Source organism: Haliaeetus albicilla, chromosome 10 (assembly GCF_947461875.1).
Source record: "Haliaeetus albicilla chromosome 10, bHalAlb1.1, whole genome shotgun sequence".
In the NCBI taxonomy this organism is placed as follows: domain Eukaryota; kingdom Metazoa; phylum Chordata; class Aves; order Accipitriformes; family Accipitridae; genus Haliaeetus; species Haliaeetus albicilla.
In genome coordinates this window covers 38,248,145-38,266,613 of record NC_091492.1, presented here as the reverse complement: position 1 = coordinate 38,266,613, position 18,469 = coordinate 38,248,145, and the positions used below count along the sequence as shown (strand labels likewise).

At 40.8% G+C, this 18,469-nt stretch overlaps 1 protein-coding gene across 6 annotated transcripts in view; it reads right to left on the bottom strand.

Annotated features, from left to right (window-relative positions):
• Positions 1-320: 320 nt before the first annotated feature.
• Positions 321-18,469, bottom strand: part of CLTCL1 (clathrin heavy chain like 1) — a 37,238-nt gene continuing 19,089 nt past the window's right edge. Inside the window, exons 12-34 of one of the 6 annotated variants that reach the window (XM_069795086.1) lie at positions 18,211-18,375; positions 17,622-17,802; positions 17,100-17,263; positions 16,232-16,357; positions 15,771-15,913; positions 14,931-15,165; positions 12,925-13,047; positions 12,358-12,503; positions 11,785-11,968; positions 11,040-11,232; positions 10,388-10,545; positions 10,123-10,287; positions 9,673-9,780; positions 9,151-9,318; positions 8,922-9,071; positions 7,963-8,094; positions 7,506-7,616; positions 6,765-6,935; positions 5,732-5,953; positions 4,998-5,018; positions 2,679-2,754; positions 2,175-2,264; positions 321-1,655 (exon numbers count right to left, since the gene is read on the bottom strand). In XM_069795086.1, the coding sequence (XP_069651187.1) occupies positions 1,540-1,655; positions 2,175-2,264; positions 2,679-2,754; positions 4,998-5,018; positions 5,732-5,953; positions 6,765-6,935; positions 7,506-7,616; positions 7,963-8,094; positions 8,922-9,071; positions 9,151-9,318; positions 9,673-9,780; positions 10,123-10,287; positions 10,388-10,545; positions 11,040-11,232; positions 11,785-11,968; positions 12,358-12,503; positions 12,925-13,047; positions 14,931-15,165; positions 15,771-15,913; positions 16,232-16,357; positions 17,100-17,263; positions 17,622-17,802; positions 18,211-18,375 (3,348 nt within the window). In that variant the 3' untranslated portion in view covers positions 321-1,539. Of the gene's footprint in view, positions 1,656-2,174; positions 2,311-2,678; positions 2,755-4,997; positions 5,019-5,731; positions 5,954-6,764; positions 6,936-7,505; positions 7,617-7,962; positions 8,095-8,921; positions 9,072-9,150; positions 9,319-9,672; positions 9,781-10,122; positions 10,288-10,387; positions 10,546-11,039; positions 11,233-11,784; positions 11,969-12,357; positions 12,504-12,924; positions 13,048-14,930; positions 15,166-15,770; positions 15,914-16,231; positions 16,358-17,099; positions 17,264-17,621; positions 17,803-18,210; positions 18,376-18,469 lie in introns of those variants that run through there. The other 5 variants (XM_069795081.1, XM_069795083.1, XM_069795085.1 and 2 more) reach the window with 5 other exon arrangements.

Genomic DNA, 18,469 nt, shown 5'->3' with positions numbered 1-18,469 from the left:
ACACTAACTGCAGCATCTCCCTCAGCACAGAACAAAAGCTTTTCCAGTCCTGTGAATGAAGTCATATAAGCATATGACTGCCTCCTACAGCATGACCTCCACATGTGACAACATGTGCTGATGTGTCCAGTGAAGAGACCACAACTCCCTTTTAAGTTAATTGCTAAGCCAGCCATGTTAGGTACTTTGGCACAAGTTTCTCTTTTCCTGCCTGGCAGCCTTAGTTGTCAGATTAAGAAACCTGATGCTATTAGTGGTAGTGTATTACTACTAACCAGTCCCCACCCCCCAAGATATTAAGACTAGAACCACACAGTGGATACTGCAGTTTTACATTTATAGTTGGACTTTTATAATATTCAAGATTAGCACAAGATTCATAACCATAAATTATACATTGTTATCTAAGTACATAAAACGTTAATGATACATGTATTTGAAGTGGCACAAAGTAATAATACATCCCTGTTGGCATTCTCAAAGAAAGAGGTGGGTGATGGACACGCTGTTGATACTACTGCAGCATAGCAGAACTGAGTCACTGCACCGTTAATTCAGGTGGTGCTGACTCTGCCCACCAGACAGGGTCAGAACATGGTGTGGCAGGAAGCCAATGCCAGAATCAGTTAAAGGTGCAAATAAAAAGTCAGGATTACGGCCCTCCCTACTGCCTCAATATTTTAGCAGTGTGTCCCGTCCCCCTCCCCAACCCTGACACTGTGCTCTTGCATCTCTAGTACTTTGGCAGCCCATGCACACTCCTATGTTCACTTGCCACACATAGCTGAGGTTTCCTTTAGTACCATTTAACGTCAGTAAGTAACATGCTCTCTTCTTGTTAAACAAAAAGGATCTGGGAAGTGTTTGCTCTCTGGCATGAGAAGATTTATTTTCTTCAAGTCTCAGATCTACTCCAGAAAATATAGAACAGACTCCAACAGCATTGAACCCCAACAGCATTATTGTCCAGAAAAGGAAACTTTCCCAATATTCCTCTAAACATTCAGAGCACGAATATTAGAAAGCCCATTTTCTTTTGCATGTAAGACTGCAAATAAAATGGGGTAGTCAGATGTACACAAGCTTTCAACAATTCATTATTAACGAGATGCTTCACTGAATTGTTAACAACCCTGCTACTTCAGTAGCTTCAGCTAAAGCTTTAACAACTTGGTGCCAGGCAATTTCCCAGCTGCCTTCAATGAGCTTTGCAAAAGAAAGAAAAATATGCTCTCTTCCCCCTGGCCTCAAGCAGTTATTGCTATATGAGTTAGTGAAATAGTGCCTTAACTTCAGACAAGAGTCTCACAATGTCATTAACAGAAGCTGCCTTTCAGAGGTTGAAATGTAACCGGACAATAATCAATAAATAACAGTAACAGGCATCCCGTTGAAGTCTCCTCACTGAGCCGGGCAGCAAGTGTGTTCAGCCAACAGAAGGTCATCTGTGCCCTTAGGACCATTGTACACTTCTTGGAGAAGTTAAAAAGGGACGGGAAGGAAGAGAACAGAGACAGTGAAGGTCTGTCAGAGAGCTAGTTACATATTGAAACCATAAACAGGCGGCTGGGTGAATCCTGGTGCTGTGTATCCATATGGGAAGTTTGCCTGGGGAGGTACTGCACTGGGACCTGCTGTTAACATCAACTGTTGGCCTAGAAAAGCACGAGAAAAAAAAAGGTTAGTTTAGGAACCTCAGCTTCCCTAATGCTAGCTGTACTATGGGACAGGATTATGAGGCTTTAGCTAAAAATCAGCCACTGTGCAAGCATACACTAGCAAGTCACACTATTACTCAACACGCACCACAGAGTGGGCACTGAGGCCATCTGCTCTTGCTACCAGAAAGCTACAAAAGCAAGGCAGGACTTGGAAGGAAGATGAGTATCAGCTGATCTTGAGGGCAGGATAAACATGGCTTGTTTTGAAGAGACCATACTGAAAGCCAAACAAACTGATACTATTTAACCCATGCATGGTCAGGACTGAAAAGTAAAGCAATTCAAGCAAATAGTTAGGTCTGTTAGGTCTTACAGTCTGGAGAGTGCTGCAAAAGGCCTGAACATACCTTGACAGATTTGTCTTCATCACTAGGAGCACACATGCCTCATGCATATGTTAAATTCAGGTTAACATTTACATCAGACAGTGAACCAGTCACATCCTTCCCTTACCAGCCACTTCTAGGTGCTTGTTAGCAGAATGCCTCTTCAGAAGGGCTTCTAAAATAGCAGCACACTTGAGGACAGCCATGTTTTTTTTGGCTGCACATGTCTTAAAATGGGTGAGCTAGAGCGTCAGTCTGCCTTTCTACTTGGAAAAGCAGAAAGCAGACTCACTCCTCTTAGACAGGAATAACAGGAGGAATTTGCATGCTCTGTAAGTTATTCCTGGGGTTGTGCACACCTTGGTATCCCCTGTCCTGTTACCATACTGAAAGACTATTCCTAAGCTAGAGTTCTGAGCCATGTAAGAGGAGCAATACTTTAGCTGAAGAGAAGTACTTCAAGACTGAGATGTCACTTCAACAACCTATGCAGTTAATCTAGCAGAGAGAACCATTTTACTACCTAGTTAAAACCAGTTTACTTTGACTGGAGGTAGTCATTTAAGTTACCTCCACAAAGAGAGACCAGAGTGACAATAGGTAATCAATTAAAACCAAGTCTTTCACCTACCAAATACTATTGGAGTGGGTTCAGTTACTTGTTCCTCTTCTTTTCTTAGGCTTTCAGAAGCATCAAGTTTATCCACCTACATTGAAGTGAACAGGAGATGTATGAAGGCTGTGTCTAGGAATTGCACCATCGTGTGAGGCTTTTCATGCCTGGTACTTTAGCTATCAAGTGTTCCTTTTATTAGTCCAAGTTGGAGACTACAAAAGTCTGCATGTTCCCAGCAAGCTATGTTGTAGACCTGCCCTCCCAATTGCTTTAAGTTTACTGCAATAAACAATAGCTGTCAAATGTAGCCGAGATCATCATTACCTTCAAGTGAAACACTTTTTGGGGCCCTATTCTAGTCACTGTTAACTCTGTGACCCAGAAAACAAGCCCATCGTATTGCAGTTCCAAACATCATCTCAAATGGGCCTAATCTACACTTACATATTAACCTGCAACCCCTCTCCCCTTCAACGAGAGCACCCAGATATGTGCAAATATTCCAGACCCATGAAGTTTGATCTTATCTAGGACTACAGCCTAACCTGGGCTGCAGAGTACTGGTTTACCATATTAGTATTCACATAGACTCTTCTAAAGGAAACTCTAGAACCATCATGGAAAGTGGTCTAGTATTATCAGCTTTATACAGATCCCAGTGCTGTGCCAAATAAAGCTCTGTTCATGCTAAACACATTTGTGAAAGTGCTACAGTAATGCAGGAGCCCTGAACACAACTTTGAATTGGGAGTGGTGGGAGTAATCCAAGCGGCAACAGTAGCTTCCTTCTCTCAGGTTTAACAAGTTGCATCTTCCATAAGAGAACCATTGAAATTGAAGACTGCAAGGCATAAAAATCACACAGCTTCACATCCAGATACAGGCAGTACTAATGTAGCCCAATGCCATATTTCAGCTGCTCCTCATCCTCCTTTCCCACTGCAAGAATCATATCTGGTCTGAGACGTGATGCAAGAGGGGTTTCTATTATACTTCAGAGATGTTATCTAGATCTGGTGTTTAACAGTTTCCTGGGCTTTTTGAAGTCTGCAACTCAAAAACTTCAGTGGCAGTAGGTCTTTAACTGGTTCGTTTATAGCTATCAGCCTAACAGCTCTTCAGGGTAACACTAAATATTGGTGCTACACATGCTATCCATATTACTATGGATCAAAGCAATTGAGAGCTACCAGTTTCAAACTAGTTGTATGACTCTACTTACAACCTGAAATTCCCACTCTCTCAGATTAGACTTTCCTCTTTAGTGCCCCTAAAGCATTAAGGAACTTTTTACAGAAGTGCAGTTACTCCCTCTGTTGGAGAACAGCAAGCATGCCCAGAGCTGACATCCTGAAGAAGGGACAAGAGCAAGCTCTCCAGGAAAGCCTAAACATATGTCTGCTTTGCTGCCTAGAAGTGAAGTTGTTCAAAAGGTTTCCAAATGACTGTCATACTTTGTGTGCCTGGCCGCTTCTGGGCCACAGGATATTCTGTGCTTTAACACTGTTTTATGCATAAAAGATAGATAAGTTCTAGAAGATGTACACACCCCACTGATAAACTAGTCTATTCTTTTGTACTTTTGAAGTTAGTTACGTGACAATTTTAGACATACCACATTTATAAAGCCCATTCTCTAATTCCATGTTTTGCAGTTAATTCAGACTAAATTAGTTCCACTGTAAACCACTTTCACCATGCAGATTTTCCTTCTGGCAAGTTATCCCGTATTTAGTACATGTGACTACTTGTAAATCCAACCAGCAGTTTAAAAACCATTATTTTAGACCTAAGCCTTGCATGGAAGAGTTCAGCTGAACTTGTGTGGCAAGCTTCTCCTCAGTAGAATACGAGGAGGAAGAAGTGTTTAAGATCTGTGCAAGTACTTTCATCATACTAATAGGCAAAAAGCTTACAGAACCTTTATGCTACTATTAAAACTCACCATGCCTGAAAGATTGCACACTTCAGTAATTTACAGCATAACAAGCAATTTGCACTTAGAACACATCCTGTTACATGGCAATTGCTTTTGTTTACTTATGAACAATATCCTCCCTGCCACAAGATATCTGTAATATAGCGAACAGGAGCCCAAACACTCAAGTCCTCCTCAATCGCTTGCTTCCACTTCCCATGAAGAGGAGCAGAGTCTGGTTGGATTTTCAAGTTGCTTGTGAATAGTTAACCTTTTAGCATTAGCAAGTGAACAGAAAATGAGTTAGAGCTAAATTACACTGCTCTTCTGGCAGAAGCTACACCTAGATTCCTGTAAAAGAAACCTAGGATATTGAGGGACACAAATGAACACAAAGAGTTTGAAATCAGTGTCACCTTATAGAACAGCCCATCAACCTGCAAGAAAATTCAGAGGGGAATACTTAACATGACTTGATTAGAAGCAACCAGAAGCAGTCACTTTTAGATTACTCATTTTAATGAAGTTCTTTACTGTGATGTCCTATGCAACCCTAGAGCCTTCTAAGAAAGGATCTTAGCTTACTATCTTAGAGCTGTTTCAGGACAAGCATTTCAGAACCATACATGATCAGAATCTCTCTTCTCTCTGAATTGAGGACTAGCTATTGGTATCAGTATTGTACAGTCAGACTACACATTGGAAGTTCTGTTTTCCATTTTAAAAAAAAGATCTTCAGCAGTCTACTCCTATGGCTGATGTAGGAATAGCATGTACTATTAGTTACTCAAAAGCTATATTCTCCATAACAAGAAAACAAAGTACTTTTACAGTTAAATGAAGTAATAAGTGATACAGGTTGTCCTCATCAAGTTTTCAGTTTCATCAACTATGGAGCTGCTCTGAAAAGCACATAGTTGCTTACGCCCACTGTTAAAAGCAAAAATTTAACTAGACCTCTTTCAAGTCCCAAGCCATCTATTTATAAGTTTTGCTAGCTAGCCTGAAGTTATTAAACCCACAGAACTTCACAGAAGACTTAGTCTGAGGAACAACAATATTCCAAATACATGCAGAGAGCTCTGGTTTGCATAATGCTAATCATCCAGCAGACTAGAAGTCTTAACTTTTTAGCCTATGCAATACTCACTTTGGTAAGGTACTCTCTCATCACTTGGATGAAATAAGGCATTGCAAAGTCCATGATGTTATGCCTCCATGCCAACTCAAGGACTACATCTGGGTGCAGCAAGTCATAACATGTGAAAAGGCAGGCTGCAAAGCACTCCTGCTTGCCTTCTTCTAGGAACCACTGAAGCAGTTTCTCAGCTAGCTCTGCATCTTTGGACTCTGCAGCATACTGCATAGCATCCTACAGAAAAGAACAACAGTTAAGCTTGACCCTTGCCTGTCAGCATCTTGCTTTACACCTTATGCACATGTTACTGGTAGCTAGGTAAGCCAGGTATTTGGCATACCATGAAGTTAGTCTTTAACACCACACCAGGCATGTTCTGTAGGGGCCAAGCTACAGTACATACAAGTATCTGGGTTGCCTCAAAAGAAGAGGACTTAACTGAGTGTATGAACACTATCCAACAGGCTTTCCTTAGTATTTGAAGTGACCTGATGAGATTTTTTTGCTTAGTTTTGTAGCAGAGAGGATAAACAGTCTTTCTGGTATCCCACCTACCTCAACATTAACTATTAAGGATTATCCAGAGCAGAAGAGATTATTGCATCAACTGCTTGCTATGTGGCAAGACAGAAAACTATTTGCCAGCTCTCCTACACAGTAGGCAAAAACTGGCCCATGTGAACTCACTACAGGCTTGAAGACTATACCACTGTAATCATGTTTCATCTGTACTCTTACAAGGGCCTAAGTCTTCAGTTCTATGGAAGACATTCCATACTAATACAGAAAACTGTATAGATGTCACTGATTGATATAGATAGATCTCCGAGTACAGGAGAACATTATGAAATTAGATTTAAGATGTGAATTTGAAATTGCAAACCCTTCTGCTCTGAGAGTCTTTCCTTAAACTTCAAGTGAAGGGCTAAGGCTAATTAGAAATCCAAATTTGAAACTAACAAAACACATTCAGTATCTAGGAGATCTATGCTTCACAGCTCATACTTCTTTTTGACAGTCAGGGAAACAAGCTGCATTAACTCACCTTATACAGACGGTCTTTCTTGCATAGCTCCACACTCTGTTTCCAGCGGTTGTTACCCTTATACAAGTATGCCGCAATACGCCTAAACTCAATTAGTTCATGCTTTTCCAGACGCTGAGCCAATGTTATGTTATCAAAGTTGTCATAGGCATCAATGGAAGCTCTCAAACCCTGTTTGAGAGAGAGATGTTACACATGCTTCCAGATGGTAGTAGGGCAAGAAATACAGTAGAGAAGCATCTAAGCATGGTGCACAAATGTTTGTTCTTCCAGCTGGATGTTGGTACTATGGCTACAGCTTACCCTGCTTATTTTCATGCATCTCTCCAAAAGATGATTTTTAATAAAGCAAGATGCAAACTTGGTCATACTGACTTTACTTGACAGAACATAAAAGCTAGTTACCTTTAAAAGACAAAGCATTTCTTCCAAATAGCAGCTAGTGGGGCCAGAAGCAAATCTGTTTACAGAAGTGTTGCCCAGTAGAGTACACACCTGATACTGACCTTTGTGAAGTCTGTTCCGAGAACAACAACTGTGGCATCTATTTTACTTGCAAATCACAATGTCTCCAGACTCCTGCCCACAAAGGGTCTGATTCCACCCCCCACCACTGCATTGAAAAATTTTTCTACTCAAGGGAATTACTCTGTGTCACCTGAGGAACAACCAAACTATGGCTTCTTTTTGTTGGAGAAAGAAGCATCCCTCAGGCCTAGCAATCTATTTTGTGGGGCTCACCTGGTAATCTTCCTCCTCTGTTAAAAGGTTGTTTAGAGCTTCGTTAACTCCTTTGTTGTTGTGGTTCTGGACTGAACGCAGATAAGGCTTTACTAGAAGTAGCTGATTAACCTGGAATTAAGACATTTCCAATACAAGATTAAGCATACCAATTCTGACACTTCATAGTCCTGAAGCAGGTTCCCACTTGTTATTGCAAGAGTTTGTCTGAAGGGTCCTGACAGTAAGCACAAAGCATCTTGTTTTGCCAGAAGTAAAATAAAACGACTTCCTAGGCCAGCTATGCTAACTCTTCCAGTGTTTCCCATATCAAGCCAGGATTGGGTTGCTTCTCAGTCCTTTATAGTGGAGGCAAAGCTACTTGACAGATACCAACCCTTTTTTCCAGCCAGAGACTGGAGTGTTTTACCCTGAGCAAGAAGATTTCTTGTTCATCTACTATCTCCCAAAAACTCACCTTTGAGAAAAAATTGACTGTCCTGGTGTGATCCAGTCGTGGAGATAATACAAGCAGGAGATCGTTGATCAGCAGAGGTTTGTAGTCCAAGTAGAACTGCAAGGCTTTGTAGTACAGCTCCACATTGGCCACCTGCATGGTTAGACACTAGTTAATAGTTCAAACACAAGTAAGCTTAAGGTGCTTAGCTCAGACCACTTAACTCAGCATAAAGTTTATCTGACAAATAAAAGCTGAAGTTTCCTTCTAGAGGTCAGAAGTGTTACACTTACATGCAGAATTCTTATTCAATCTTATGACTGCTTCTTGTACCATCTGCTTCCAGACAGTGAACTCACAAACTACCAGGGGTAGTACAAACCAATTCTAACCCATCCACAGTTAAGACATCCTGGCACAGGTAGCCCACTACAGTTAGTGTGACCATTTGTTGAACTCCTGAAGCCAGTAAAGGCTATAGCCTTAACCAGTCTAAGTTGTTGCCTTGAAACCCATAAGACCAACAAGAATGCATTCAGTCTCAAATCTTGTCTAAACTATTCATAAATTCACTATTCTCTGCTGTATTCATGGGACTGCCCACCCCAATTCTGACACTGAAACAGCTGAAAACATTTGCAGAGATCTTTCAAGAACAGTTACAGCCTCAGACTAAGACAGCAGTCAGCTCAAAGGTATTAAGGAGGTTACGCCTCTTGCTTGTGACCTATGATCTTGAGCAGTCTCTGAAAACATTCTGTGCTAGCTGCTGCCACTCAACAGAATGTGCTGCACAGCAAAAAACAGAGTATAAGATTAGATTAATTCTTCTGCTAAACTGATTGGAGGTTCTTTTAAGTAGAGCAGGAAAATTGAGTAGTAGCTTAAGCAAACTCATTTTCTAAACAGCAATTCTATTGTACATTTTTGCCTCTGTTCTGAAAGAAACTTTCAACACTTTCAGTTAACTAGTTACTTACCTTAGCAATTATGTCTTTAAACTGCCCTTCTTTCCAGGCATCAGTGGGATGGTTCATCATAGTAATTATTGCATTGTCATACTCCTCATACTTGTCATAGAGGAATACAAGTTCTGCCCAGAGATGAGCCTGTTCTGCAGCTCTGAGCACCTGATAAAACAAAAAATATCAGTTTGATTCACTGACAGCTTCCCACCTGCACTTGCAGTGTAGCTACCCTACTGCATACCTTTGGAATATTAACTCTAGACCAGAAGAGCTCCAGATGTTCCCTCATTTTCTGAGGCTTGAATTTGGAGTATAAGATGGCAAGTTCAGTAAACATTCCCATGTGAGCACGCTCTAGGCCCAAAGCAGCTTCCAAAAGGGCAATCAGTTCTTCAAAGTAGCCACGATCCTGGATATTAGGAAAATAAGGATTAATTGCAAATTCATGACCAACTGGCACTTTAAAGCTTGCTAAAATGCATATTTAATTAAATTCAATATGCTTTGATTTTCTCTCCAAATGGGAGTACTTAGCTTTGCAAGACATGATTCCAGTGAGGTAACAGAACTGTAAAAGAAGGGACAGGGAAAACTATCATCCTTCCATTTACTACAGAAAAAAATGCATGCAGCTATTGGGAGATGGAGGAAGAATAAATTTAACGATCAGCCCCACACAGTATCGGGTTTTGTCTGTGACCACTTTACTAGCATATACAAGTGTGCTGTCTAAAGTGTTCTAGGATATTAACAGTGATCTAACCTGATAGTAACTGATCAGCTCTTCAAGTTCATCAGCATGGATGACTATGTGTAAGCCACAGATCTGTGCCAAGCGGAATTCTTTTCCATCCACACAGGCAAAGCATACCTGTAATAAGAGTTGGCAAATAGTCAACAAGAGAATACTGCAATGCTTCATCTCCTTAAAGGGAAAGCTAATTACCAAAGCTTTACCAAATTTGAGGCTTACGTACAGTTCCAAATAGATATTTCCATAATGCTAGTTCTAGAATTAACATCTCTGCCATTCTTTTTACAGTGTTTTGAAATTAAGCTTTGTTATCTTGGACAAGAGGACAGCTTATAAATCTACAGACATACTCTGTAGCCAGAAACAGTTAGCAAGCTACTATCAGAGCTAAAGCAACATGCTCAGAAGCAACAGTACAGCACATTCTGCAAACCATTAATAAACATGTGTTTAAGTTACCTCTTTCCAAGTCCTTGTGCTGTTGGCTTTGCGGCCACTGTCCACTGCCGCCTGATACTCTCCAAGGTGCACCAAGGTAGATGCCAGGCGAGCAAAGTTAGATACGTTGTTATAGAGTAATTTTGCTGCTTCATACATCCCCTCTTCATAACAGCGATCACCAACCTGGATTAGGAGTCCCAAGATAAACATAGATAACAGCAAAAATCAGAAGTCAGCTAAGCAGCAAGTCATTCACACACAGGAACTGTGGATCAAGACATACCTGTTGTATATGGGCGTTATTAGGGCCACTAATAAACTCCTCCAGTTCTGACAGACGATTAGTTTTAGCCAAAGCAAAAATAAGTTCTGTCTCTACATAAGATTCTCTAGCCTTCTTCCTGGCCATCTGTAAGAACTTGACTAGGTCCTCCCAGTTATCTTGAAGAGAGAAGAGATATATAAGATCCTTTGTTTAGTCATTCTGTATCGCTCACCTTGCCCACCTTAGGAACAGTCTTCACTAGCAGTCTTGAGGATCTCTTCCACCATGATACTAAGCCATCTGCATTTGAATTAAGGAAGTCCCTGCTAAACACCACATCACCTTCATATAAGGCTGAACTTCTTGCAACTATTATAGAATCCAGTTGGCAAGCAATTCTGCCACATACAGCTAAATAAATACATTATACTTGGCTATACTTGAAATAGTAACAGTCCAAATTATCTCCACAGGAAGGTCTATCTTTGGTGTAGCGACACAGACAAGCTTATTGACAGGAATCCCACTAAACATTGATTCATCCATTCCACACACTGACTGCTCCCATTTCCTCTGAAACAGAATTCATAAGAATCCCTGCTGCTCAATGTAGATGCAATAACCTAGCTCATATCCAAACAATCTTAAGTTTGAGGATGCTTTGCCTTACCGTTTCTATTAGCTGCTTGAACAACCTCCATGTAGGCAGAAGGATCATCTGCCTTTATGTAGGAGTCAATGGCTTCTTTCACCAAGTCCTTCTGGAGCTGTGCTCTGGCTAGCTGGCTCCAGACTGCTGGTTCATTACATCTCTCTGCAAATTCATAAGCACGGTCTAAGTTGCCAATGTGCTCAATCAGCACCTGTTTGAAATTGAAGTTGCAAGTTAAAAATCCAAGCTTTGTAACATTGTCCTTTCTAACAGAACTCTTTCTTCAAGTGTTCTGTGTAAGCAATATGAAGCTAACTTCTTTTAGAACAGCCATTTCTGTCCAATGCAGTAGAGGTAGTCAGAATAAGACTCTTGTTGCTAATGTTCCTCCTCTGCCTTACAGAAGTCAATGCTGGCCTACAGACAATGCCTAGTAGCATTTGGTTCTCCTGCACCTTTCAAGTAGGAGTCTCCAAAGTAGCCACTTTGAATCAAATTCAGTGCACACACCCCAAGCGTACAGTGCAACATCCCAAAATTTTGATTACTCTGACCAGACCAGTCTCTGAAGTCATTATTTTGACTCTGTTCTGCTATTCTTTGCACATAATCCCACTTCTCCCTGCAACTTGGTATCATATGGGAACTCTACTCAAGTCTCAATGATTTAAGTGACAATCACCCCTTGAGAATCAATGTAACAGTACACTCCGTTCTCTTCATTACTAGCACTCTACACCTTCATGCAGGAACCACACCTCACCTGAATTGCTGAAGTATTAACATCAAATTTCCTGAATATAGCAAATGCTTCTTCATATAGCTCATTACTGATGGCAATGTTTGCGATATCTGGGGCATCATAGTTATCCAGTCGATTGATGTATTCCATCACACGAGTGCGGTCAGCCTTAATGGCAGTCAGGATCAGCAGATTCTGGAGATTCCTTTGGTTAACAGAAGGCATAGGCTATAAGCAGTGCATGGTAACGCCTGCTTAAGTGAGATATATTGTACATGCAAAAAAATACACCCACTTGCTGTCACTAGCAACAACCTTTCAACCCCAGATTGAGAAGCACTGATATTTGCCTTCCAAAAAGAAAAGGCTTATCAATATCAGTGTTCTCTTAACACATCACTGTGAACTGCATAGTGTGAACTAGCTCTGTTCTTAAAGCACAGAGCACTTCAAATTTTGCTTTTTTACCTCATTCTACACATTTAAGAATGCTTAGGTCCTGCAACCAAGAGACCCACAAATAACTTTGGTCACTTCACAACCTAAACAAAGGCAATGAATAGGCTAAACTTGTGGACAAAGCTCTCCTCTTACCTGTGTTCACTGAATACAGAATTATCCAAGACAATTTTTTCCAATAACTCAATCAATTCATTAGGCAGGTCAGCCGTCATGAAAGCTTTAACAGTTACAGAAACTTCCTCTGGATCCTGTGTCTCTGATAAAGCTGTTTGGACAACCTGGATTTGAAGGCAGGAGAGTATTAAGAGTTTTCCCTAAATGAGATAATTGCCAACATATTCCAGTGAACTACAAATTAAGGCTTCAGAACTTTGAGAGTATTTTGTCATAAACAGCAAGAGCGAGCTACTTCTATACAGGACATAGCTATTAAAAGTCACACCTTCGGTCTGTGTAGGGAGCAAATTCACTAAAGGTAGGTCACTCCACAGGACAGAAATGATGTCTTACTGGTAACTAGCTTTTCTGACCATGAAGGTCAGAATTAATACCTGCCACTCAAAACTCTCAGAAATTTCTATATGGTTGAGATGGGGCCTCAAGGGACCTTGTGGGCAAAACAGCTACTTTAATGCTCCACAATGTTTCTGAGACATCCTGAGGTCTCCTCATACTGAAAATTTAGCCTTTGTGCTGTACCTGGTCAATAAGCTGCCGCCTGAACGGGTTGTTTTCTTCCAGAACATTTGCCCAGAGCTCAGGGTCCTTCCTGCGCACCAGATAGCGAGCCTCACTCTTAAACAGTGAGTTCTCATTGCAGACCTGAAGAAGTTACAAGTATTAGCATTAATATCAAGGGTCAGTACCACAAGACAGGTTTAGCTAGCTATGAATCAGACAGTCTAGAAGACTGACTAGAACTAATTGCTGACCAATGCTAAATGCCACAGACAAGTTCTTACCCAACCTCTGATCTGGAAGGCTCATGGAGAAGGTCTCCAGCAGAATTTCTATAGCTTCTCTTGGTTTTGCCCGACACACAAATACTGTGACAGTGGCTTCACAGTAACTATTTGCTTCTGTTTGAAGTGAAGACCTGCAGAAGCCTGAAGAACTTAAGTTTTAAATCTAGAAAGGGAGCCACTTGCCTGGGCAGTGTTAAGGAGTGAACTGAGGAACAGTGCTGGTGTTTAAAGCTAGAAATAGGTTACAGATTTGGTGTCATTAGCTTTACACTGGAAGTGTGCAGAGTAGCAAGTGCTTGGATTCCCCTGTTAAAATGTTAAGGGTATAGAATAAATGTGAAATCTCCAATAAAAGTGCAGCAAGGAAGAGTTATGATCCTATTAGTACCACTAGCTTCAATTTCAAACTACAAGAGTAGAAACCTGAAGGTGTATTCCATCTTCTACCAACAGGTCATGCTTTGTTAGTATCCACATTAGCTCTTGGAATCTCAAGTACTTTGCTGTAAACAAATTAGTAGTCACATAATTTTGCTTTATATTTTACATCTATTAGTTGCAGGAGTTGAGCCCTCTTCTAGGAGGCAACAAGGTCTCAAGAATAATTCTTACACAAGGAAGATCTTTTCTCCATAACCAGAAACACCTGCTCAGAACATCAGTTCAAGGAAGAAACTGTTACTGGCAGAGGTTTTTTTTTATGGTTAGCCAGAATGTTAAAGCGTATCCTAGTAAAGTCAACAGCTCGGACCCACCTTCATACCCTGAAATAAAGAGTGCTAAATAGAGCCAGATTTTTTTTTTTTTTTTTTTTTTTTTTACAGCTATAGGGGAGGTATTACTTCAAAAATAGCTGCTTCAGTCTGGAAAGTCATCCACTTTCAACAGGAAGCCTAGATTATACCACCGTTTTAACACTCACAGGGTAGGCCTTACCAGGGAACAGCATTAACTTCCTTTCAAACTGGGCAAAACAGGCTAGTTCTTAGCCCTACACAGCTGACATTCTTTACATATACTAGTGCAAAAGTGCAGGTAGAAGGAGAATGTTTTCCTTCTCAGCAGTCACAAGCACTACAATCTGGCATTAAACTCTGGTGTTCAGTGTGAAATTAGGATGTGTTTGAAGAACCCTGGGAATTTCACTTGCCCTTGAACTTCCAAGGGAGGTTCTAGGAATCAACACGCTTAAGATAGGAGAGGAATGCTATCGGAGTAAGTCCTTACAGTTTGACTGTCAACATTTATTTTCCTCATTTCTAGTTACATATTGGAGCAACTCTCAGGGTCAACAACAATAAGGGAAAATTACAAGCCCCATTCTAGTTTCAGGAAAGCTTTTCTTCCTACTGTAGAGTCAAGCTAGATGAGAGCCTGTCCCTTCTGCTGATCAAGTGCTCAAGGCTCAAAAAAAATCATATTAACAAAGGTTTAACAGTAGGCATATTCATTAACTGGGCCCAATAAAGAGTTTAATTTTGAGCAGAATCAGCAGATGAAAGACATGAATGCTACCCTAAAGTTGCAGAGTTACATAATTTTAGTTTGGACATATAGCATAAGAGTTCTTCTCATCAGCATGAAGCTTACTGTCTCCATATAGAAGAATCCTGCCTACCTCAACTCCTGAGTGAGACTGCAAGACAAGATTCTACAAGTGTTAAGACAAAGAGCCAGCTAGGCTTCCACTTCAGGCAGCAAGTAGTTCTTTAACATGTTTATAAATGCAGTTTTGCTAACCTTTATGAGTTCCAGATCACACTGCCCCCTCTCATAAGCAACACAGGCCAGATGAGGGTCCCTCTTTTCACAGTATTTGCCAACTACCCGGCTGTCATAGTAAGGATTCTCACGAAGGAACCGCTCTGGATTATTATTACTGTCAATGTAGATTTTGGCCAAGGCATTATGAGTCGCAGGTTCTTCACAGCCTTCATGAATCCTTGATTCAAGCCACGGCAACAGCAACTTAAGCCTTTGAAGAAGCAAATATTTTAGGTTTATAAGTCAGATTGAGGTACGCTTGACAGCTACCCTTTAATACCTTGCCTTCCCTTCAAGCTAGTCTGCTGGTCAGACTTAAAAGCAGACTGAGACCAGCCAGTTATTTTTAATGAGTATTAAATGAGTGGAGGCCAGATCTGCAGTTTAACATCAGGTACGGTTGCAGATGCCACTAGTTTCGCAATCTTTCAACTCCTGTTCTATTAGCTGGCTCTTCACATTTAAAACCATTTGCTTATTTTACAGGTACCTACAAACTAATTACACAAGCTGCTGTGTGCCTTCAACAAGACTGTCAAGACAGTTTTATCCAGATTTACTCCAAAGGCACATCCTATGGTTGGCTGTACAGGAAGTGTTCAAAAGCCATGTTACTCATCATGTAGTGCTGTCAGGCATTCCTATATGGCCCAAGTAATCAAGAGACCGACTAGCAAATCTAAGCTGCTTTTCTATAAAGAAACATAAAACAGTATTAGTATTGTATCATTCAACAAAACCGCACCCAATTCAATTTGAGTGTATACCACGGTCAGGAAAACCCAACACTCATGTCTACAGATGCATTTTCATTACCGATTTCTTTTTTCCACTTCAGCCACCAGCTCATCTGTTGAGAACTGGCCTCTAACCACCATGATCAAGTTCTTAATGACATCTTCAGAACAATCCACATCAAGAAGCCCTCCAACCACCGCTGGTATACGGCTAGGATTCACCTAGAATAAACCACCATCATTAAAATTAGTTATTAGCATTACTAGTAACCCACCCCAGCCTTCCACACGGGGCAGTTCTTGTTAACAATTTAAACTATGCTTTAGAGTAATGAATTTTAAGTTACTAACACATTTTTCTATACATTCCAGGAAAAACTACACTTATAGGTTTATAATAGACAAAAGGCTTATTGAAGAGCCTCTGCACTAAAAGTATAGGCATAAAAGAGACATAGCAGATTCTGCATTAGTCTAGTGAAAGGTTAAGTTTCTTCTAAGGAAGGAAAGAGCAAGAGCTTGAAACTGGATTCCCCTTACCTTCTGTACATAGATCTCTATATACTTCTGCAGATTATTGCGATATAAGTAGAGCACCAGGTCATGAACAAAGTCAAATCGATCACAGACAATGATCAGAGGAAGCTGGTCAGTGAGCTTTGCCTCCTGTATTTTGTGCAAAAAAAAAGTAAGCAACCACCATTTGTTGAAGTGTTTTCAAAGCAGGAAAGTCTGGCCAAGTTCCCTTAGCACTAGAAGTCACAATACATACAAATTTAAGACTGCCAAGCAGACAATTGACTTCAAAAGGAAATTACCCACTATGAATACCATGTGGCCAGTCTATCAGTTGAGTTAAGTTTAAGCTCTTCATGAAGTGCCAACATCTCTAGCTTCAAACTGACTATCAATTCACATATCAATTCAGAAGACAGTTGCTGGGCCAAGAACTTAACAGTGCAAAATGAAGTGGCATTAAAATCCCATTTTACTAGACACAAAGCACGTGAAGTATTGTAGTATAGCTTGACTCCAGCTTAACAAGCTTTGTCTTGCCAATACCCTTGATAAAGCTCCTTCTGAATACTTCAGCATAGTCTTTCCTTCTGCCAGCCTAGATTCACCTACTGGTAGGTGACAACATACTCCTGAGTCTGGTACAAATTATATCATACAGGCTAATTTTAAAGGAATGGTGAAGTTGGGATTTTTTTTCCCAGAGGTAGCCTAAACAGGACCTATTATATGCCTGGAATAGGATCAGATTCCTATTCCAGCTACACAGTAGACTACTCGCAGCCATGCCAGCTAAACCTTGAGTTGGTATTTCCCTCCATTAGAAGGCCATAGTTCTGCTGCTAAGCAAAACATACAGAGGACTGGTCAATCCATTGGACAGAATATTTACCTTCAGAAAGTTCTTCACCCGTTCTGGGTTATAGCAGTTACTTTCACGGCAGATTCTTTCCACTTCCTTTATCTGACCAGTCTTGCAAGCTGCCTGGATGTACTTGAAGTGAACATCTGGATCCTGGCTGAAGTTTACAATGGAACCCAAGAAATAGAACAGTCCTAGAAAGAGTCACGTTTTTAACATAGTTAGAAAGGTAAGTGAAGCAAGTGCAGACTTTGATGGGCTTCAGCTTGTGACTTGGTTCAACCCTGCTGAGAAGGTAGCTTTCATTCAACTGCAGGAAAAAAAATCAGAAGGATTTTTTTCCCCTGTTTCAGGTTTCATCCTTCTTTCTGATCTTTACTCAAGAGGGTTAAGAAACCATCTAGAACAAAGCTACCCCTAGGGCTCACTTTGATAAATGCATTCTAAGGTCCAGCTATGTGACAAGTACCTCTCCCATAAAAGCTACAATTCTTATTATTAGCTTCAATCAAGTAGTGCTTCCAAGTAAGCTGCTTCCCTCTAATACTGTACCTTCATAGCTTTTGAAAGATTCAAAAAGCTCCACAAGAGACTGGGTACCAAGCTGCTCATGGTATTTAGAAGCAACTTGTACACAGAGTTGTAGGTTTTGCCTAATGTTGGCTGACAGCATGGCACGCAAACACTCCACAGAGTCTTCAACTGAGAGAGAGCCAAAGAAGTTCACAAGCCACTGCAAAGAGATAGAAGTTTTACTCAGTAACTTGTACAGGATTTGACTTCTAAAATGTGGCAGCTGGACAGAGTTTCTACCCCAGCTACTAGAGAGAAGTCTTCCAAGTGCTAAGACCAAAGACTTAAGAAGAAACACATTCACCATCTTTACAACTACAAAACGCAGTTTGCAAGCAAGATTTGAAATGCCCACCTGGGAAACTGAGGTCAGATTTAAGCCATCAAAAGTATAGATTACAGTTTAATCATTAGCTAGACAAGTGTTCTTGAATCACAGCTGCATGTGCTACTTTGCTACCTACAAACCACCTCATAGCAGCTGCAGGGATTTTTAGCAGCTGAAAAAGTGCTAAAGAGTGTTCATGTACTTAAGCTTCCACTTTCTTACTCTGTAAGACAGACTTACCTCAGGATTCAAGAGGTGAGTATGAACAACAGCACGTTTAATATCATAGAGATCCGTGTAGTGTTCCAAAGCTCGCTGGAGCAAGCCTGCCTTCTCACACAACTGGGCAATATGAGCACGATCATAGTGTGTAAACATTTGGTTTCCAAGAATGGCATCTGCAACCTAGGAGTTTACATTTCATATTCAGACTGTCAGAGAATCACCACAGCTCAGCCTGAAAGTTATTGAAGAGTCACAGCACTGACTCATTATTAGT